The sequence below is a fragment of the Nanorana parkeri genome, unplaced genomic scaffold (assembly GCF_000935625.1).
Source record: "Nanorana parkeri isolate BGI_ZX_2015 unplaced genomic scaffold, ASM93562v1 scaffold666, whole genome shotgun sequence".
Lineage (NCBI taxonomy): Eukaryota > Metazoa > Chordata > Amphibia > Anura > Dicroglossidae > Nanorana > Nanorana parkeri.
This window is the reverse complement of record NW_017306934.1, coordinates 1,168,834-1,192,352: the sequence shown is the minus strand read 5'-3', so window position 1 is coordinate 1,192,352 and position 23,519 is coordinate 1,168,834. Positions and strand designations below refer to the sequence as shown.

Sequence of the window (23,519 nt, the reverse complement as noted above, 5' to 3'; positions counted from 1 at the left end):
TTGGTTGTGTGGGGGGGGGGGGGGGGCTTGCATTAAAATATATTCTGCTTGCTGCGGGTTTTTTTTCCAAAATTTCCATCATTTTGATAGGGATGAATGATAAGGTATGTAAATTTAGGCTGTATTCAGTGAAGGGTACTGGCTATGCTAAAGCTAACAAACGTTTTTCACAACTCTTGTCTTCCAACCTTGTTACCTCAGTTTAGGGAAGGCCCTTTTATGTTCCAGCATGACTGTACACCAGTGCACACAGCCAGCTCCATAAATACATGGTTTGATGAGTTTGGCATGGAGGAACTCCAGTGGCCTGCACAAAGCTCGGATCTTAACCTTATAGAACACACTTGAGATGAACTGAAACAGATTGCAAGCCAGGTCTTCTTGTCCAACATCAGTAGTTGTCCTTGTTCAGCTCTTTTGGCCGAATGGGCATAAATTCACACAAGCGCACTCAAAAATATTGTGGAAATCTTTCCCAGGAGAGTAAAAGCTGTTATAGCCATTAAAGTCGGGGGATGGACCGTCATGTTAATGGCCATGGTTTTGAGCCCATGGATTCCTGATAAGGGAATTGCCAATAAGAATTAAAAACTCAACAGCATTTTAAGTCTCACATGTAATGTAAATTGTCTCAAAAACGGAGATGTATTGTGAAAACAGTTCTACGCAGGTCTCCAAACATCATAGTCACATAGCCAACCTCAAAACTTTCCTGCTTGACAATAAACTTTGTATAAAAATAGTATTTCAAAATAATGGCCAAGAAACCCTTTAAAATGGATTTTTCCTTATAACTCGCAATCACTGGAATTCTTTCCTAACCATCAACTTCAAGACACAATGCTTTATTGAGTCAAGTAAGGATACGTTCCCAATACGTCTTATATATTGGGCTGTTTATCTAGTGTTACTCCCCTTTAATTGCTTGCCAGATGGACTGCACTTGAATCTCAGTCTGTCAGCTGTATTCAGACCGTTCCCCTGTCCCGGGAGTACGTTACATTACATCATATTTCATTTACAAGAATCAAAATCTTAATGGATCTCGGCCATATGGTTGAGTCATCTGTTCCATGAAACATTGTAGACAAGGTTGTGTCGATCTTATATTTTCAGCATACCAAGAATTATAGTCTGTTTACACCGATCGTTAGATGGAAGGGATTTCATAAGTATGTCCTTTTGTTGTAGACAACTATGTTCCTAAATCGAAAAGGACGAGGTCTCTGTTTTAATGGTGTAAAAAATCTAAAAATATATTGTTCCCAACTCTATTCCACTGAAAACATACGGAAGGCTTTTATTATATAGGGGATTTTAAAGAAGAGTGGAAATCCTGTTTGAACTGGGACTTCTCATGTGTTAAAGCCCCCCAGAGAACACTTTCCACTTTGGTACTTTTTGAAGTGCTTGACTACAAAAATACTGTGTCCAGGAGTAGTTGTGTTTTAAGGTTGTGGTATGATAACACATTTCACAGTGGATCCTGCGGATGAAAGAGGATGGGAACCGTCCTTGTTTCTACAGAGTGGAAACTCCCTTAAAGGAAACTTGTGATAAGAAAAATATGTAGGCTGCCATCATTATATGAGTATTATGTACACTTATTTAAAGCCTACATGTATAGTTTAAAGTGTAGCTTAACACAAGAACAAAAATGTATTCTATTGTAGCTTACTAGTCCTTAGCTGTGGTGGCTACAATATTTCTATTTTACAGGGGTTTTTTTTATGTCACCTAATAATTCTGCATCTAACACAACTTCTATTCTAGGGTGACAACACTCACTCACTCACTGACTGTACTGTATCTATGGAGGAGTGGAGTTGTCAAAATAGGATGGGACTACAAATACCTCCTTCTCTTCTCTTTCATTCCCTTCTCCTTAGCATGGAAAACAAGGATTCTGTATCTATGGAGGACTGGGCTTGTCAAAATAGGATGCGACTACAAATACCTCTCCTCTTTTTCTTTTCTCTTCTCTTTTCTCTTCCCTTCTCCTTAGCATGGAAAACAAGGATTCTGTATCTATGGAGGAATGGGGTTGTCAAAATAGGATGCGACTACAAATACCTCCTCTTTTCCCTTTTCCTTTCCCTTTTCTCTCCTTCCTTTGCCTTCCCTTCTCCTTAGCATGGAAAAGAAGGATTCTGTAGTCCTCAGACTGACCTAGGAACAATGTAATTGATAACAGTGTAGCAGAGTATACAGTAAGTTATCTGCTCACTACTATCAAGATCAATGGGTATTTTATGTATGTATCATTACATAGAGATTTAACAAAACACTTTCAAGATACTTAAAGGGAGCAAATAAGAGAAGTTTATTAAGGTTTGCACACAATTTAAGGCTCCCTATCGTATGTTCTCCTTTATCTCCTTTGGTTCTTGGATGTAAAATGCCCATTGTGTACAGAGCTATGTTATTAAAAAAGATATTAAGTATCAGATTAAAAACTTAAGCCAACTTAAAAAAAGAAAACAATTTTAAAATGAACCTGACCCCAAATCATATGCAGACGCCATATTGTGGCTGTGCCTGCCTCTAACCATAACAACTTTTGAGATGCATATGTGGACTGGCAGTGCTCATGGATTGAAACTGTTGGAAGAACATTAAGCTTGGGAACACCTTTTTTTTTTTCCACGTAAAATTAGCAGTTTCCTTCAAAATCACATTTGTTCATATTACCGGATTTATAGGCAAAGTGGTCCATAGTGATGGTCTTCCTTGAGGTAAATTAATAGGGCTTTCTGACTCCAGCCTGGTGACCAGACGCCTGAGATTGTATTAGCGGTTTTGGGAAGTATTTTTCTAGTTGCCGGCATATCTTTTTAAGATGGATGTTTCTGCACTCTTCAGGGAATCATTCAGAAGAAATAACAGTCTAGGCTTGTTGTGTCCTAACCCCAATCCTCATGAGATGTCTAGGCTGTGGAGTGAGAGAATACACTCATCCATGGGTTTCGTTATCAATCCCTTGGTGTTGGAATAAGCTTAGGGGTTGTGCACAGAATTAACCCTGTTTTCTACAATCGCTTCCCTGCAGTTTTCTAAAATGACTTTATTGTAAGATTATGGACATTTGCAAAGCTCTTTCTTCAACTTGTATGGTCTGTCGCAGCTAAATTCTGTGTTTGCCTTTGAAGAAACTGTTAAAGAGAACCTTTCCATTCCCCAAGCATAGAAATGTAATAGTGCCTTCCTCATCTCATCTATCAAGGGTTCAGACGTATTCTCTCTTTCCACAAGCACCCAACCTAAGCACATTAACCAGCATTGTTACTGATACTCATATTTTTTTAAATAAAAAGTCAACAGGTAAGGCCATCCATCTCTTACCACTCCATCTGGCCACCGATGTAACCAGGGAGCAGTGGCGCATGACTATCATGGGAAGGTCTAAGCTGTCTTTGATATGTGGGCTATGATTGTCATGCTTAACCTTCTGCATACTGTGTGAGAGGAAAGATGGCAGTGCCCACAGGGGCAACTATTGGGTTTGTGGGGACAGAGTGAAGGAGAGTTTTGTTCACTGATTAGGAAAGTTAATATTACTGTAACCATTGGCAAAAGCAAGGGTCGCTTTAAAGCCTGATTGTAGGCAAAACATGACCCCACTCTCAGCCCCCTGTAACCCATCCTGCAAGCTTTTTTATGGGTTGCTACCTGCTGAAGCAAGATTTACTCACTTAAATCTCCTGTCCAGGTCTCTCACCACCGCTACTAATCCAGAGCTGCAGATTTTGCCAACAGTTTTTCCATGATGACTTGATTCCTCTTCTGGATCCTTGGAGCCAATAGACAGCCAGTTGGAGGTGTCCATGTCACACAGGTAGCGACAGACACCTGAAGAAGGACCCTGCTGGATGGAAACAAATGGAGAGAAGGGTGGGTACAGGAGGATCACATGATCTTCTGGATCCTCAGAGCCAATAGACAGTCAGTCAATAGAAAGTGTCCACGTCGCACAGGTAGTGACACAGACAACTTAAGAAGGACCCCACTGGATGGAAACAAATAGAGAGAAGGGTGGGTACAGGAGGATCATGTGATCTTCTGGATCCTCAGAGCCAATAGACAACTAGTAGGAAGTGTCCACGTCGCACAGGTAGTGACACAGACAACTTAAGAAGGACCCCACTGGATGGAAACAAATAGAGAGAAGGGTGGGTACAGGAGGATCACGTGATCTTCTGGATCCTCAGAGCCAATAGACAGTCAGTCAATAGAAAGTGTCCACGTCGCACAGGTAGTGACACAGACAACTTAAGAAGGACCCCACTGGATGGAAACAAATAGAGAGAAGGGTGGGTACGGGAGGATCACGTGATCTTCTGGATCGTCAGAGCCAATAGACAGTCAATAGAAAGTGTCCATGTCACACAGGTAGTGACAGGCAACTGAAGAAGGACCCTGCTGGATGTAAACAAATGGAGAGAAGAGTGGGTACAGGAGGTTCACGTGACCACAGCTTTGGTAAGTAAAATGGGCATTTGAATTAGATTATTTTTGCTCCAGCGATGAGTTAGAGAGGGATGGATTCGAGAGAGTTTAACAGTACCCCATAGGTAGGCCTTAAATCTGACATTGACACATAATGTATTTATATATTTCAGGTATTCATAAAGTGGCGACAATTTATGCAGCCTTTTACGTATTGTACATTTACATCAGTCCCTGGCCTCAAGGAGCTTACAATCTAAGGTCCCTATGGCACACAAACACTAAGGCCAATTTAGACAGGAGCCAATTAACCTTCCAGCATGTCTTTGGAGTGTGAGAGGTAACCGGAGTACATGGAGAAAACCCACACAAGCACAGGGAGAACATGCAAACTCCTTGCTTTGCATCACAAACTGTCAGGAGTGCACACACCCAGTGAGGAATTAGCAGTACCAGAGAAGGAATAGAGGGGAAAAGCTCGTCCATTCACATGAATTACAGACTTCACCAAAAAAAAGTTTTTTTTCATTCAAAGCCTAAAGCTCCCACTGGACAATGAACATTTTTTTACATGTATAAATCTTCCTTCCGAAGAAATGGGAGGAAGATAATCAAAGCAGTAATCATATACAATTTGATCATTTTTTTTCAAAGGTTGAATTCCAAGAAATATACAGAAAACACGGCCATATATCTATTTCTGCAACATCTGCATTGACTTTAGGGACATACAGCTGGTCACTTATCAGTACAATAGCCATCTAGACTTCACCGGCAAGATTCATGTGCGTGTTTTATAGTTGTCTAACAAAAGTAAATCGGTCATTAAAGTGGAGTTTCAGCCCAAACTCTCTTTTTTATTATTTTGGATAGCAGGGAGTAGAACTAGATGCCAGGTATTTATTTCTGTCTGTCCCCTCAGTGTTGTGGCGCTCAGATAACAATATAAACCTTGCAACGATTTAACCCATCATTTTTGGCTGGAGTTCAACTCTAACGTTAGGTTGGAAAAAAAGCTATTCTATCTGGGTGATCTATATACATTTCTATAGGGATGCACCGATATGGGTATTTTTCGGTATCGAGTAAGAGTACTGATATTTATTTCCCGGTACTGCCCGATACCCAATACCGATACCGGAAGTCCCATTAAGGAAGCCAGGCGGCATGTAATGACTCGCCACCTGGCTTCCTGGGTATTTAGGAAGCCGGGCAGCGTGTAAAGACTCGCAACCCGGCTTCGTCACTATGTGATGAGAAAGCATGGAGTTGGCTTTCTGGCTAATCAGTTAGTCGTGCGCTGTGTAATAACGCACCACCCGAGGTGATGAGGGAGCATGAAGCCGGCTTCCTGGCCAATCAGAAAGCCGGGCGCTGCCCCATTACACGGCACCCTTTTTCCTGATTGGCCAGCTTCCCGACCAATCAGGAAGCTGGGCAGCGAGTCATTACACTCTGCACGGCTTCCTGATTGGCTGGGAAGCAGGCTTCATGCTCTCTTGTCACAAGTGACGAGGGAGCGTGGAGCCGGCCAATCGGGAAGCAGGGCATCGTGTAATGGCGTGCTGCCTGGCTTCCTGATACAGGAAGTATCGGGCTAAGCATCGGAGCATTAGGGCGAGTATGAGTACTCGCCCAAATACTCGATATCGGAACCGATACTAGTATCGGTGCATCCCTTCATTTCAAGGTATTTAGCAAACTTTGTTTCAGATTCCAACCTTCTGTTCTGAAGGAATTGCTCCTTGTTTCATGACATTTCGGAGGGCATTTTGTACTACAAACGTGGAAACACCATTTTGCATTAAAGTTTTTGACAGTTTTAGAAAATGACAGTGGCTGCAGATTGAAATGGAAAGGTAATTTCTATTTAAATAACTGCTTTCCGTCCCGCGACCGTACATAAACAGCCGCACAGGAGCCTTCTAGATGCGGGTAGGCATTTTAAAATGTCATTCCCCGCCCCCAGTTGTGCGACACTGTTCAGCGTGCGCACGAGCGGGAAAACTGCTCAAAATTCAAACAGCCAGTGATGACTGGGTAAATACAAGTGTTCCAGTGGCTAGAGCTGCCTGATCCATTGTGTGTTGCATGTGGGTGGGCTACCCCCGCACTGCAATGGTTAAGTGCTTGTTTGGGACAAAAATAACAAAGATCTACTCACCCAAAGAAGCTTGGTGCTGTCACTGCGCTCCCTACAACCTGTATCCCCCTCCTCCACACACCGGAATCTTCCTCATCGTCCTCGCGATGATTTGTGGGACCTTAGACCGCTGCAGAGGCGGAAGAAAGAGAAGAGTTAAGAAGAGGCCAGTTTAGAGCTGGAGCTTCGGGTTAGTATAACTTTATTGATTTTTTTAAACCTAGACACAAACAAGCACTTAACCCTTGCACTGCGGTTAGAAATTCCTGGCGTTCATCTTTAAGGAATGCTTGCAGGTCTTTTCCCTCCCCCAGGTTGTGACTAGACAGTGAAAGGAGAAGCAGCACACTGATGAGCTCATCACTCTGCTCTCTCCTCCTAGTAGTTTGCTCCTTATTAGCATATGCAGTACAGCTGACTGGCTTCTTGTGCTGCTTTTCTCTCCTTCAGTCTAAGCTCTGCTGTACAGGTGATTGCAGTAGGCTGATGCCAAGTCAAATTCAGGTACTTAAACTGCTTGCATATAAATAAAAATACATTTAATGATACATTAATAAATACAGAGATTTTTCAATTTGTGTCTTTTATATCTTCCTGGAGTTCAGCTTTGAGTTATTAGTGAATTTTGGTATATCTACATCACTTAAAAAGAATGTATCTTCCCTTCGATCAGTCAATAAAAAGTCTTCTTAACAGAAGGCTGGCTGTATTATTCCAGGGGGATTACCAGGCCCTGACGCCTGTTTGAAAGCCAGTTCTGTTACGAAAGGGAATGTAATTGCTTTGTTTCCGGCCTCATGTTCATTGTCCATACATCAGGGAACTGGCAGTGGGTGAGTCATGTCATAGACCATCTGAGACTCTTTATTCCAGTGTAAAACGTTGCATCCATGACAGCGCCTCGAGTCCATAAAGCTATTGCAGCACATAATGCGTTAAATATGTCCTAAGTCTGAACCGTAACGTTTAACATAAATCCTCTCTCCCCGCCATGTTTCATAGGTCAGTCTCCACTAGAGAACTCAGTGCTGGTGAATTATGGATCTCTGAGGCTTTCTTTCCCATCTACTTCTCCACCCGTTACTGCACATTTGTTACACACGATCATTCATGATTCATGGCTCCTGTCTGCAGCTGTAAAACTACTGCCACATGTCCAGGAACTGGAGATAGCATATAGAATCACTGCTGCTTAGATTGGTGTCATCAATACGTGTCACCTTAGGATCGTCTCAGCCAGAGACAGCTTTTATCTCTGATTCACTGGTGAGGTCGTCGCAAAGCCTCGTTGCAGCTAAAGCCAAAACTTTTAAAAAACATTTTTGGATAGAGTAGGGAAGGCTTAATACCCCTGTCTGGTTTTTTTGTGTTCCTTCCTGTCCTAGAGATGCAACAGGATCCAAGAAAAATCTAATCTAAGCAAGCGGAAATCCCCTTATAGATAATTGTCACCAGTATGGTTTCCCAATTGGGAGAATTCACCAACTTATTCTGACTTCCCTTCACTTTCTAAAACTATTAAAAAATGTTCTTTAACAACACTCCAACCACTTCAGTCCTGCTGCAGTGGCCGTGATCTTGTTATTGTTTCTTTCAACCAACTGTCGGTGTCGTGGGACCAGGGCTGCCCTCTTACCTTGGGTCCGGTGGGAACGGCAGAGATTGTAGGGTCCTCCTTGGGGTGATTTGGTGCCCGGCGGGTTGCGGATGCGCGTGTGCATGACGTGTGCATGTGGCACTGCCGTGGCTTCTCTCCTAGCCATCCCATTGGTTCCCAGGGACCTGTGGCTTCCTTATTGCCCAGACAACGGGGGCCTCACTGGCCTCTGCTGGGTTTAAATTCCAGCCAAAGCCAAGACTTGTTGCTGAGTTATTGTGCCATACCCAAAGCAGCTACGAATCCTCATTTCCTGTTTCCTGCCTTCCATCCCTGCTATTTGGATCTCCTGGTTATCTGTATTATTGCCCATAGTTTGATATCTGTACAAATGACTGAAAACCATACTTGTGCCCCATATAGCCCTTGGCTGGTTTGTAAACAATTACATGCTTACTAGCTAGTGTGCCTTCCTACTGTGTGACCTTCTTGCAGAATTAACAGCCTTTCCTGACTCTGCTTTCATAGCTAGCTCCACGATATTTGTGACTTTTGGTTCATTCTGTATGAGTCTGCGTCCGATCGGTTCATAGAGAGTAATAGGAAGGCAGACCCCCCACCCAGTGTTTCACAGTTTGCAGCATGTTCCACCACTGTTCATGGAAGCAGCAACAAGTGAGGCCAACAGTGTGAAGTTACACTTGCTGCATTGAGTGCGTAATTATCATTTACAAGGTTACCTGAAGCTGTTTTCTATCATTTGTACAGTAATACTATGCAACCTCTCAGGGAACTCCATCGGTGAGACTGGAGTCAGCCGGAGACAGATCCAACCTAAGAGCGTCCACCTTGCTAAATCTGGTTATTTATTAATGTGGTGAATATTTGACCTGCCTGGTGGGAGTCATCAAGCAGCTATTCCGGAATTCTTCTTGTGGAATTCGTCTGTCCACTTGTGATTCAGGTGATCAGTGCCACAGAAGGTCACCTCCACCATTGCTTATTCTTGTGTGTTAAGTATTAATTATTATTGAAAACTTGTTTGCCAACGTGAACTCTGAGATAAAACACCACATATATGTAAGGAATGTGAACTATTCAAGGGCTAGATGGGTATCTCACCAGTCTCATCAATGAATAGTGACTGGTCACCTAAAAAGAGTTTGCAGGTCGCAGAAAGCAGTTTGTTGCACATATTCACTCAAAAAGATAATTTAGCCTACTGGAGAGGAATCATGCTTGGTATCCTACTGGAGAGGAATCATGCTTGGTATCCCGCTGGAAAGTAATTAATAATTATTATCCCTAGAACATTGGGGCAAGGTAAGTATTTTACCTCCCATGGTTTACCTGTAGAGGTGGCAGAGGATAAAGCTCTCACCTTGCTTTGTGGTCTGTCCACTGATTCCTGCTGCAGTGACCCTACAAAAAAGGTGCAGGGGTGAAAATAATACATACTATATTCCCAATGTATGTAGTGATGGTGTATGTAGGAAACAGGCCAAGGTCTGGGGCAGGCAGCAAACAAGGAGAGTCCAAACGATCCGGGTCAAGAATGTAACAACAGGGAATCCAATAGAGCAACGGGCATCAGCAGAGTGACAGGGGGAGGCCCATTTAAATAGACCTATTCATCAAGATAGAAGCATCACTTCCCGCACGCCAAACATTTGCACGCCTTTACGCATGCTTCCGATTGCAAATAGCATGTTTCCCAGCCGTTCTCATCATGGGTTTGTGCGGCCATTGCCTTTACCTTATACCCACACAAGTGACCTATATCAACTGGCAAGAAACAGGCTTTTCCCTAATTTTCTGGCTTGGTGCGTAGTGTAATCTTTCAGCATTCTCTGTTGCTTGAGGGGCTGTTGAGTAGTTGCAAGGTGATATTCCATTACATGGCACTGTTAAAGAAAGATATGTGTAAGGGAAGACTCCTCTCTGTAGTTACTGCAAGCCCAGGAGAACATTTTTAGAAATGTAAGATTTGCAAGACTCTTCGGACCATGCCTGGGACTTTTATTCATCCTCTGGGAAAAAATTTTAGGAATTTCAGCAGCAATATATTAACCCCTTCATGACTGAGCTTGTTTTTGGTTTCTGTTCGTAAATGACTGACACACTTTTGACATTTTTGCTGTGTGATTCTTCCACGTCAGTAATATACTTTCTTACAAAGTGCACCCACACATATTATATATTGTTTTTTAGAGGACAGATAGGGCTATATATTTATATCACATATGTGTGTCTAACGCCTCACTTAGGACAAATACAAATTAAAAAAAGAGGAAAAAACGTAAAAAAAAACTTTTTTTCCCAGTTTTGATTTGTAGTATTTTTTTTTAACAAAACCAGCACAGCTAAAAAAAAATGCAATACATACATTCATTTATTTGTCCCTTATTTTTAATTTTTTTACACTTTTCACTATTTTTTTTAATTTATTTACACTTTTCACTTTTTTTATACTGACAAATTTTATTTATTTAATTATATCAGGCAGTCATTGTGAATTAATCTCACTATTACTGCTTGATAAATTAATACATTTTTTTTATTATCAGGCTGCTTCAAACTTCAGAACAGCCGATAATAAGTTAGTGACACTGATCCTGCAGCAGTTCAGGATTCAGCTGTCAGTGAATGTTTCAGAAAACTTAAACATTCTACTTTCAAGAATAGATACATTATGTGTCTAATACATAACATTTTGTATCTATTCTTGAAAGTCAAAAGATAAAAAAAAATAAAGCCAGTATAGCTTGAGAGAGAGAGCTGTCAGAATGCCGGCAAAAGCCGAAGTGTGTCTGCTTTGCTGTGACTCTCAGACACCCGATATTAAGGTATCGGGTGTCTGAAAAAGGTTAACCCTTTCAGTAATGGATCTCTAGATAGTTAGACATCCATTACTGAAAGGTAACCGCTGATTCTCAGCGGTTAGCAGCCTTCTAGTGCAGCAAATAACTCGTCACGTACAGTGTACGTGACGAGTCATTTGGTCCCTTTGTGGCTGGACGTACAGTGTACGTCTCCCGTCACGAAGGGGTTAATGATACAAGCCAAGGAGAGAGCTTGTGACAATATGTCCAACAGCAGAGCAGCAATGATGTTCTGGCTGTGGTTGCTTACCATGCTGTGTAAATACAGAAGGGAAACTATTGGGTGATTTGCTGGATACATGCCATCAAGTTTTTCCTCGGTAAGATTGTTTCCCAGTTTTATGAGGTGCAATATGACACGGTGGCGAATCACCTTACATATATTATAAAGCACCAGCATGTACAAAATATGTGGAAAAGGAGACTTGAAACTTGTCTTGGTCATATATGCATGTTAATAAATAAAATAAGACAATCACATGCAATTAAACTGAGGTTCTTGAAAAGTAGAAAACATTTGTTGTTCACCTCTCAATGTCCAAAGTAGGACACATTTTGATAAGACATATGTAAGCACATAACTATTCACACACCACCTAATTCCTCTTACTAGAAAATCCAGGTTACTGTCCACAGCTACAAAGCCACAAAATACTAAACAAACAGAAATGAGCCAAGAGGTCACTACTGTCAGCAAATGGAAGGGTTTATACTTCTCACTTTATTCACAAGAAATGAGACAACATGGAAGCAATGAAACAAAATATGGAAGACACACAGACCCTGTGGTACATGTGATTCACTTCTATTTTAAACACCATGACTTGGCCACAGCTATCTATAAACACAACAGATCAAGGGCTACAGGCTACACTAGCTTTTATGGCTAGGCCAGTTTTTTCCTCTTAGAATTTTACTAGTTTAAAACAAATAGTCTCTGAGCACACATTGCTAGTCAATGGCCTAAAAACAAATGTGATGCCCGGTGCTGATCTTAGTGGCTACTGTGGCAGGTTAAAGGAGAACTATGAGGGAAGGGATTTCCACTCAACCTCATAGTTCAAGCCGATGTGTGACAATGAAGCTCACACGTCAGCTCAATAGATCGGGAAGTGAATGAACACATACCGTTGCTCGCTCACTTCTCGATCATCTCCCTGCAGGGATTCCCCCCTCCCTGCTCCAATCTTCCAGCGCTGACTGGAGAAACGGACGGGGAGGGGCGGGTACAGCTTGCTCTGCCTCTAGATAGGTAGAGCCAGCTGTCACTCACGCAGCTGGGTGGATCTCAACAGTAATATCGGGATCCGTCCCGGCTGCGGCAGTCTCAGTATACCGCGAGCTGTAGCTCGGGAAAATACTGAGCTTTGGGTCATGGGAGGACGCTAGTTTAGTTCTCATAGGAGATCTATGAGGTGAGTGCTTTTCACGCACCTCATAGTTCTAGCCAACCTGTGACAATGAAACTGTCACAGGTCAGCTCAGTAGATCGGGAAGTGAGCGAACACATAGGAACCCCTATGAGGCGGCATTGCTCAGTAAAAGAATTGTGTTTACCGATTTTTGGGAGCTGACATCCTGCACTAAAGAAAATGCTCTTTAATATAAGAGCAGCCACAGCAGGAGACAACCGACCCTAGTGGTGGTATTGATCAGCGTCGACACATTATTTCTAAATACGGTACACTTTTATCAAGAACCGTGCAGAAATGTACAACTGTGCAGAGGAATGTTCCATACTAAAATCACCTATCTGACATTATTCATATTTGAAGTATGTCTAATGCCTTTTTTTTTTTTCATTTTGGATAGAGAAGGGCTGAAACACAAAGTCAAGTTTTTTTTCCCCATCTCTTGCCTTGAGGAAGGGACCCTGCGCGGCCCTGAAACGTCGGCTCTGCTTTGATTTTTGTGACACCATTGTCCAATAAAAAGGACTTATTCATTTTAACTATTTGGAGTGCTGGTGACCTATTCTTCCAATTGTATATTTTGCACGGTGCCATCCGTGGAGTTACTGCAAGCACCATCTTCATTTATTGGCCGGGACTGCTGAAAGGTGTGCGGAGAGTATCCTTACCAATTGCAACTAAATTTATAAGACAACTGATCCTATAAAAGAATTGTGCAGTTTGTTACAATTGAAGAGTAGTGACTCTTAATCTTGTGTTTGACAAGGAGCATGCTGATAGAGAGAAGCAGACTGGCAGAGAGATAAGCTCATAACTGTTCTGCTTCTCTCTTCACTTTCCAGTCACAGGTTAGGGGAGGGTCCATGACAGCTTAACTCAAATGATGCTGGCTGTCATGCAACCCAGAATACTGTGGCTGTGTATTGAAGGTGAGTATTCCAAAAGCTGCTTCTTTTTTTTCTCTATCCTTTGGGCTATTATTATTTTATTAAACTTTTTCTTTTTAAAGAGTCCTTTTAGTTTGTCCCGGGGGCTCCCAGCTCTGGCTGTACTTCTGATCCCTCCCTGCATGTAGGATAGGCACGAGTATTTTTGTATTTTTTATTAGAGGTGTACCGAAATGAAAATGTAAAAAACGAAACCGAAATGAAAAAAAAATGTCAGGCCGAAACTGAAAATGTTTTTTATTCTAACTTTTTCAAAATATATTATTTTTACTTATTTTTTATAAAGGTTTTATTTTTTTATATTTAATTTTTATTCAGAACAATTACTTTGCTTTTAGGGTCTTTGTGGAAATATTAGGGGTCTAAACAGACCCCTGATATTTTCCTTTTTAAATAGAAAAAGAGAGATTGAGGATACAGCGTCCTCAATCTCTTTTTCTGCAGCCCCTGTTATAAATGAACAGGAATCCTCTATACTGAGTGTTCCTGTTCATTCATAACATGAGGACAGAGTGTGTTTACTATAACCACAATCATGAATGAACATGAGGTGACGTAGATCACTCCCATTCATTCATAACTGAGGATATAGTAATCATGCTATGTCCTCAATTATTTACAAACATTCAAGAATCACTGACTGCTTGTACCCGCTCTCCATCCTGACTCGCTGTCACAGGAGGCTGAGCGGTTCGGGAGGAGAGCTCAGCCTCCTGGGACAGCAATGAAATCTGTCTCCACCCACACCGCTGCCCTCCAGCGTCACAGGAGGCGGTGCGGGAGGAGAGCTCAGCCTTCTGTGACAGAAATAGCTGTCTCTGCCCTTTCACCGCTCTCCCAATCTGTGACAGGAGGCTGAGCGGTGCAGGGAGGAGAGATGCCGGCTGCTCACAGCGCTCTCCTCCCACAGCGCTTGGCCGCCTGTGACAGTTTCTCTCCTCCCTGCTGGGACACAGAGCAATGCACAGCAGGGAGGAGAGAAAGAACTGATGCACCACTATTTCGGCCAGAAAATAACACTTTCAGCATTTTGCCAAAAGTGCCATTTTCGGCCGATATATCAGTGCATCCCTATATTTTATTATATATTTTGTGTATTAATCTTCCATTGAATATTGATATTCTGTATTTTTATTGTATATTTTACTTTCTATAGCCCTAATAAAGGAGGTCCATAGTTAAGGAGGTCCATATTTAAAATAAAAAAAAGTTAGGCTTTAAACAAAATGCGCTTGATGACTTCTGTACTGCGCTAGACCTTGTTCGTCTACAATCGTTCTTACAGATGCACATTGTTGTCGTTGTATGCTGTATATCTCTGCAGAAGCTGATTATTTGGTGATCTCAAGAGACTTCAATGAGTGCAGATTTTACACATGAAGCTGCGAAAGCCTGGAATTTTTTGTAGTAGCAGTCAAATTTCCATGGTTAATGTTTGGCTATTACGCCGTCTGCTCTATAGTTAAGGCTGCTTGGGAAAATTATTATCCCTCAGCGCACAGTATCCTTTTCCTTCCCTTACACTTTTCTTAGACTTCTCACTATGTAATTTTACATTTCCTTTACCTTGGATCTGTCTTGAAACTGATTAAAGAGGTTCACTTTAGTCTTAATGGTCAGCTTTCTCTGTCAGCAAATACCAGGCCTATCTCAGGAGACATTCTAAGTTACTAGCAATGCGTAGGAGTTTTTTTTTTTTTTTACCTTCTGTTTGTGAAGCGGCGGCCTTCAGTGCATTATGTACGGCCAGTAATGTTACGCTGCTGAAGGTCAAGCTTTACGTATTGCACAGGTCTGCTCAGAGCTCTGTAGCTGCCACTTAGATCTGAAATTGATTTTTTAAGCTCTGATTTCCCTTTTGTTTTAGGGGTGTGCATGAGGTTCCAGGTATTTTGTGACTTCTACGTATCACATCAGGAACTGGATTGTGGCAAGCAACGACCAGTAATGTCTATTCTTTCTTCTTGCAGACTAATGAGTGGAACAAGAATGACGAACGTCTGCTACAAGCTGTGGATCATGGGGAAACGGACAAAGTGTCTGCTCTTCTGGGGAAGAAAGGAGTGGTGGCCACCAAGATGGACAGCGAAGGAAAAACAGCGTAAGTCACAGATCTACCAAACTGACTCCTACAAATTATAGTAAAGCCATAGCCAAAGTCATGTATAGGAGTAGATTGTTGCATGATCCATTGTTAATATAGCCATGTGTATGGTGCTAGAACAATCGCATAAGGAGAACTTGGGAATCCACCATTGCCATCACAAACCTTTGCTGTATAAGAAATTTGTTAGGATAATGTTTGTTATTTTTTGATGACTCCCAAAAGATAACCAAGCATTGTAGAATATTAATGGGTTGGTCCTAATACTTGGAGTAATAGAAGTGCTTGTGGCAGGCGTTAGAACTCTCTCTATGGTGTGATTAATCTAAAAAAAAATTGACTATTTTCCCATGTGTGATTGGCTTTAAAATGACTCTACCACTTCTAAAAACAATATATTTAAAAACAAAAATGCGTATAAAAGAAGACTTTCTACCTACCGATGGGCACCGAAGCCTTGCTTCATGGTCTTCAGGAGCTACGGCTTTGAGCAGGATCTTCACATACATCCCACTTCTTGGTGTGTTGGGTCCCTGGTCTCTTCCTGTATGCTGTGGTTCCTCACGCCAGCCACTATATTACTTCTGTGTCCTGTAGTCACTTAGGGGCTGGTGAATGAAACCACAGAGCATGGCAGTCATCTAACATACCCAATGTACATGAGGCTGGGTTCACACCATTTTCTGGACCAGATCTGGAACATGGTGTATTGTGTTTAGACGCGGTTATGACGCGTTCCATTTTTTTATTTTATTTGGGCTGTCAGTATGCTAATAATGCTCTAGGGTCACTTCCTTCTGCTTCTGAGCACTACTGTTTGTGTGTTGAAAGGTGGGGAGCAGACAGGAATCACCTATATGTAAAGGTATTGTGCACTCATCAGAGGCCTGCTTTTCTGCACTGCTCATGTTATAATCAGGAATGACCTGTGCAGCAATGCGTCTCCATGTGTCAATTTTGCGGACATTATTTTTATATTGCCCATGCTTTGGGTCATACAGTTCAGGGTAACGCTCTACAAGTTCCACAAAATATTCTGTATCTACTTAAGCCATTATCATTCCTTTCTCGTGCAAAATTTCCTCTCCTCAGCACAGGAAGTCCAATGGTGATTATATCATCCAAGTTGGCCAAAAGCTGTTTTTGGTCTGGTCTGGAACAGACTGCGCTGGTGGGAACAGAGCCCAGAAATAGCATAGGGATACATTAGAATTTGGGTCAAGAAAAAAATCCGGTCTGATCTGGAGGTAATCTGGATGTGGTGTGAATGGGCCCTAAATGTAACATGGTATAAGAATTCTGCTGAAATCCACAGCTCATGAACAGAGTGAATCAAGGACCTTGTGGGCCTACAGTGTCATATTGTGGAGATTTCCTTACACTTCCTGTGCCAGAGTCACAACATAAAAAGGGGGAGGAAATCTCTTCAAAGTGAATGGGAATCCTCTTTTAGTGCTATCCCCTTTTTATCGCACGGGCTAAAGCGTTGTGTACGATGGGTATTATCATTATTATTATAATACAGGATTTATATAGCGCCAACAGTTTGTGCAGTGCTTTACAATGTAAAGAAGACATTACAATACAAATCAAGACAAGATGGTAAGGAGAGCTCTGCCCATGAGAGCTTGCAATCTAAAACGGAGGGGAAAGTGATACAAGAGGTAGTAGCTGTGTGGGGATGATTTGTTTGAGAAAGTGATAGTTCAGTGGTTAGGTTGTGGCGGGACAGGCATCCCTTAAGGGATGAGTCTTCATGGATTGCCAAAACAGACAAAGTGAGAGATAGCCAAACAGGTTGGGGTAGGGAGTTCCAAAGGATGGGAGAGACTCTAGGGTAGTCCTGGAGGTGAGCATGGGAGGAGTTGATGAGGGAGCTAGAGAGCAATGAAGTGTATACTCCATTCAGGTCCCTGCATGGTAGCGCGGTCTGCTGCCCTGCCGTGCAGCAACCTTTGGCAGCATGTTTGCACTTTACCGTAGTGCAGCAATCCACCCATCACACCCGCTTTGTGGTATAAATGGGACACATAGAAAGAAATTGTTTTTTATGTGTCCTAACGGTGACCTGCACTTATCCGGTGCGGCACAGCCCAGGTCACTGCACTAGACCCTTTGTTCTCAACTGGTGGGTCGCAACCCAAAAGTAGGTCACAATGTGCCTTTCACTGTGCTAGGTGAGAGGCTCCTCAGCCTCCTCCTAGTACTTGCACCAAGCAGCCATTCAAAATATGCTGCCTGGCACGGAGTGTCAGCATGAGATGGGGTAGGCCTTTTGGTATGCCTGGGAGGGAGAATTGCTTACAGCTCCTTTGCGTGCCCTGTAAAGGTGCCTGGACCCGAGTGACACCACATTCTGGCTACAGGGTGCGTAAGGGAGCTGTACAAGCAATGCACATATGAAGCTCTGTCCAGCACAGCAGCCCCAACTGGACCCGAGGGTGAGGATCCACTCCAGTTCTCATAAGGTAGGGAGCTGGGTGGATCTTAAAAAAAAACACATTTTTTATAAGTTTTTTAAAGTGTGTATGAGATTGTGTCTGTGGTTGTATGCGTCCGTTAGTGTTTTTGAGGGCCCGTCCAGACGACTTAATGACCAAGGACAAATGTGGGGCCTGAGATTACACAGGTTGAGAACCACTGCACTAGACAGTTGTCATTGAAAAAGGTGTCCACGCTGGAGAATTACCTATGACCTCCTGTTCTGGTGACAACCATACTATTTTGGATTTCCCATGACTTTTGAGTGACAATGGTCATCAAGAACTAAGAGACGGTCTATTTCCCCATTGAAGACACAGAAATCAATAAAAACCCAATAGCAGTTCTGACCCTTCTATGCTTTGTCCAAAACTAAAAGATGTGTTTGGCCTTAGATACACTTTGTTTGAGATGTTTCTGCATTACCTGTGAGATCCGGTTGAGCAGAAAGGGAAGAATTTCAGCTGTAGGGCCATTTAGAGAAGGGTGCTGGCAGCCATTCAGAATTGCCTAGCGCAGCAGACCTCTGCATTAGATGAATGCTGGAATTCATATGTAGATGTTACCAACTGGGTTCAGTTACAGAATATTTTAACTAAGAGAACCGACTTGTTCTTTTCAGGGTTTTCGGTTTTGAACAAGTTAAGAAATCTGATGTAAACTTTAAACAGATGGACATTGCTATGTGGTTCAGCATTTTTCTACCCTTCTTTAATTCTCGTGTTCTGCACTAAATGGGGCGTCTCAGTTAAATGTCTCCTTTCTGTTCAACAACCACAAAAATGTATCTACTGTAATGTAATCTACTTCATGAAAGAATTGAAGGGTTCTTTTATTTAAAGAGGTCCTGTAAAATAGCGCCTGCAATTCATTTCACTGGCAGACTACTGCTACAGAAAAATAACTGCATGCGTCTCTCAAATGGGGATGACCGATGATTTCTGTTCGTTCAGGCATAGTTTACTGCCAGTAAAATCGTATGTATACCACTTGCAGGGCTGAGTGCAAGCCATCATTTTCAATTATTTTAAGAGTCTCAGCATGGGGCAAAGATAGAGACAGCAGAGGGCTGCTGGGCAAAGGTTCAGTTTGGCCCCCTTGTTGGAACTATTAGTGATGAATCAACATATAATGGCTTACCTATATACGGATATAGACATCATGATGAGCCACCATGTTACCGCCTGGCTAGTCAGTCCCAACAGGTAATCCCAGGATGCCTACAGTATGCTATGCCTTTGTTCCCTGCCAAATGACATTATTCACTACCCTATTGTCTCCACCTTTACCCTCTATTAGCAACACTGGCATCTTTTCTTCTGAAGCCACCAGCATCAAAGGAGCGAATGCCATGCTACAACCTCACTAAATTCAAACATGAAATACATCAGAGGGAGCTGTTTTGACTGCCGAATGATTTATATTTCTGTTCATCTAGTCCTCAGATTTACAGCCCTGCCTCACACCACAGTTATGTTTTGCAGGGAGAGGGGGAAGAAGTAGCACACTGATGAGCTCATCTCTCTGTTACCCTGTGCTGTGCTCCTATCATAACTGCAAAAGGCTGACGCCAGGTCAAATTAAGGTACTTACTCTGCTTACAATTTAAAAAAAAAAAAAACAAGCAAGAGAAAGTAGGGTTTTTGAGGCACCAAAAATGACAAGTCACAGAGTTTAAAAATGGATTCAAAATATTATTTTATTGATTAATTGATAAAAAAAGGTTATAAAGAAGATGGCCATAATTAAAAACTACAGTAGAAGCCTCCTAATCCACTCAGTTCCAGAATTAACATACTAGATAAACATGATAGAGTTGACATGTGACATAAATAGGTCAAAATAACTTAAGAATTCGATGCATCAAAAATGAATGACATGAAACATGATTATCATCAATAAATTCACAAGTCTTAGCTGGAACCACGAGAGTGGATGGTGTATTCAACGCGTTTCACGCAATGATCGCACTTCATCAGAAGGGAGGCAATCAACCCCAGGTAGAGCCGTTGGATGCACGCCTGTGGTGATGACCATAAAGTTTAAAAGAAACAACAAATTGATGTCCCGAAGTAGTGGGGAAAAATGCATCAGGACCGCAAAAGTTGGGTATGGGTGGTTAATTAATTTAATCCCTTGTGTTGAAAAAGCGGATACTTCAAGGTCACCGATCAATATCAAGTATCGGGGTTCCACTGATGAATCGGGAAGAACTCAAAAAGTGTTGATAGCGGGAAGAAGCAGTTACCATCCCAAGTAATATGGTCCCCTGAGCCTTGGCCCACATGGAAGCCGCTGGTGTGTGGCCGTCCGTCCCTTGCCGCACACTTTTTTTTTGTTGGATAAATGAATTAGGGGTTGGCACCTAATACCCAGGATTTGACCACCATTTTTTCCTTTTGTACTACAATTTAAAAAAATGCATTCAATGATGTATTAAAGATTGCAGAGCTGCATTTATTTATGCCTTTTATATTTTCTGGAAAATCATCTGTCAAAAGGTATGTAGACCCTAATTATCAAAGTTTGGGACTACATTTCACTGTCCTTCAAAGTCAACATACTGGTTACTTTTATTAATGGAAGAAGTTGTAGCCCCAATAAATATCTGGTGAGCCTGTCAGACCCCTTGAGTATGATGTACTTCCTGACCACGCTAAGCATGGGAGCAGATCTGTGCTAACATGGTCAGATTGTGTCCCTGCTTATTTTAAATGAACCTTCAGGACACTCACTGGTCCAAAGACGCTTATCTTCCAGATTCAGCAAATCTGACCTCTCTGCAGCAATTAGGATCCTTTTTTTTCCTCACTGCCAGAGGAAAGAAAGGGGTGATGAAGACACACAATGACATGCCAAAGACCCCTGAGAAAAAGGTATGCATAAAGATGGTTATTTTGTAAGGGATGGCGGGTGCTTCTATGGGTAAATGGGGCAAATGAACAGGGGAATCATGAACCTAGAGCTGGGCTTCAACAGTCTACTGTCATGTCAAAATCCATAGAAGCACAATTAAATAAGGGCCATTTTTAGATGGGAAAAAAAGTATCCTACCAGGGCAGTTTTGTATTTTAAGGGAAAACTTCAGTATATAAAGAAAATCCAAACAAACGAGGACCTACAATACTCAGGTGCAATCAAATAGTACCATAGTAAGGCCTCAGATTTGTGAGAGTTTTGTCAATGTGAGCATGCATCCCAGGCTCCTCTAAATTCACTGTTGGTTGCCAAAATGGTGATAGTTACTTCTACATTCAGCAGGAATTTGTCGGAGCCATTAAGTTTCTTTAGCCCTGAGGCCATGGAGTTTGTCTAACCCCAAACGCAGGGTTGCATTTACCATAAAATATATCTAAAGGCTAATCTTTTGCTTTAAAGTGAAAGTCAAGGGAAAAAACATATGCAGTACATCTCTGCAACTCATGCACATTTCCCTGTGTTTTATCCTTTTAAAGATGCTGCAAGTACAGAAAAAATACATTTTGATGTGTCAGAAATGCACTTAGTTCCTATGTCCTCGTCTGGGCTGTTCAATATTTGGGGACTGAGTGTTGTCATCCCTTTTAGGTGTCTTTTGCTAAACCACTAAGATTCACCCCCTAGTCTATTCTATACAACATAAAGGCTGATTGATCTGTAGCCCCAAGGTAAGAACTGGGAGGGCTGACTGAACTCCTTAGATAACACAGAAAGTATGTACAGACCACAGGCCATCTCTGATTTTCTGACATAATCAACAAGATTTTGGCACTTATTGAACAGATCTAGGAAAATATTTTCAATTGTATATTAAACAATGTAAAAGGGAGCAAATAAGAGAAGTTCATTGTTAGGGTCTATATACACTATATGGACCAAATAGGGAATGGTAGTTTTATTTTGCCTTCTAGATCCCATTGGGGAGAACTTCATACACTTCTTTCTTAAGCTGCCCATGCACCTTACAACCATTGCACGACTTTCGTTTTGCGATGATTGTAAGGTGAATAAAATTTCGTACGACCTGCCCATCTTGGACAGGCAGATCGTACTTGCGATCATCGCAAATCCTCCCCGCTGATGGGAAGGCTTGCCGATAATTGCAATAATTGCAATGCTGAGCAGGCAGTGTGCGCTTGCGCACACCGCCCCATGCGGCTTTCGTCTTGCGATCGCGTTACCAACCCGCCCGAAAATTGTACGATTTTCGGCGGGTTTTCTAGTGTGCTGGTAAGACGAAAGTCGTGCGACCGTACAGTAAATGCAGTCGCACGCTGCCCATACACCTGCCAATTATCGTACGATCACAGGATCACCCGCGATTATCGTACGATAATCGGCAGGTGTATGGGCACCTTTAGACACAACAAAAAGTGGGAGGAAATCTCTAATTGAGGGGAAATCCACTATTGGACATCTATCACCAAAAACAGGTGTCCTCATTAGAAGATTTCTTTCTGTGCCAGTGACGACCTGAAATTTTGAATTTACCCCCACTTTTAGTATTCATGACTGTGGTCACCAGGACACATGGAGAAGGTAACCCTACTCAACCGGGACACAGGTTCTAACCCTTCCGCAGTTTACTAAAAAAAAATATCTTTAGAAATACTTTAATTATTTTGATCAACTAAACTTCAGATACAGTTGAAGCAATTGTTTAATGGCTAAAGTAAAAGGGACAGAACTAGAGTAGTGGTCGCAGTTAGTTTTTAGTTTTTTTCTTGTTTGGCCACCTCTGCACCTTTTGTGTTTAAACCCAGTAAAAGAACTGAAGGGGAACAACAAGGACAAAGGAACTCTGGCAACATGCTGCAATGTTCCTTTCCTTCTTTTTGCTGGGCTGCACAATAAAAATTGTAATGGTGCTTATAAAACAGACATCGTTCTTGGGTTTTTGCAGGCATAATCACATAATAAAGGGGGTGGAGCCTTGCACAAATAGGTGTCATTGGTTATTTGTGCCTAGGGCAGTGCGATGTCTTCATACAGCCATGAATGAATAGGTTGAGATGACCAACTAAAAGCTAAACTGGTCGTCTGAGTTAGACTTACATACTCCCAAGACTAATTTCTGCTGACAGACTTGCATGTTAACAGCCAGCAGACAATGTGTAGACAGGCCATACAATGAGTCACTGGACAAGATGATGACTGGCAGACATATTCAGTATCTATGGGAATTGAGCCAGAAGAATGTAATTAATATCTTCCCAAGTAACACTTTAGCACTACTAGAACATTGGGGAGTGTACATAGGAATGGTTAAGCAGAAGAGGCTTCTATAAATGTTATTACATCTCTCAAGTGTTCTTTGGAGGTTTGAAAAAAAGAATTTCACCCGAGGCTAATGCCGATCATAGCGGGGCACACTTCCTTATACAACTCTGTTAACTCTTTTAAAGCATTGCATACTCGAGTTTGGTGCTTTGAGAGGACTTATAAATTCCAGTCAAGCTTAAAGTGCATCTAAAGCCAAACGTCCTATTTTTTTTTTCTTTTTTTGGGGGGGGGGGGGGGGGGTAAGA

At 42.1% G+C, this 23,519-nt stretch overlaps 1 protein-coding gene across 1 annotated transcript in view; it reads left to right on the top strand.

Moving 5' to 3' along the window:
• RAI14 (retinoic acid induced 14) overlaps window positions 1-23,519 on the top strand; it is a 114,240-nt gene that overhangs the window by 39,554 nt on the left and 51,167 nt on the right. The window contains exon 2 of the mRNA XM_018563474.1: window positions 15,398-15,528. Within this exon, the coding sequence (XP_018418976.1) occupies window positions 15,398-15,528 (131 nt within the window). The remainder of the gene's footprint in view (window positions 1-15,397; window positions 15,529-23,519) is intronic.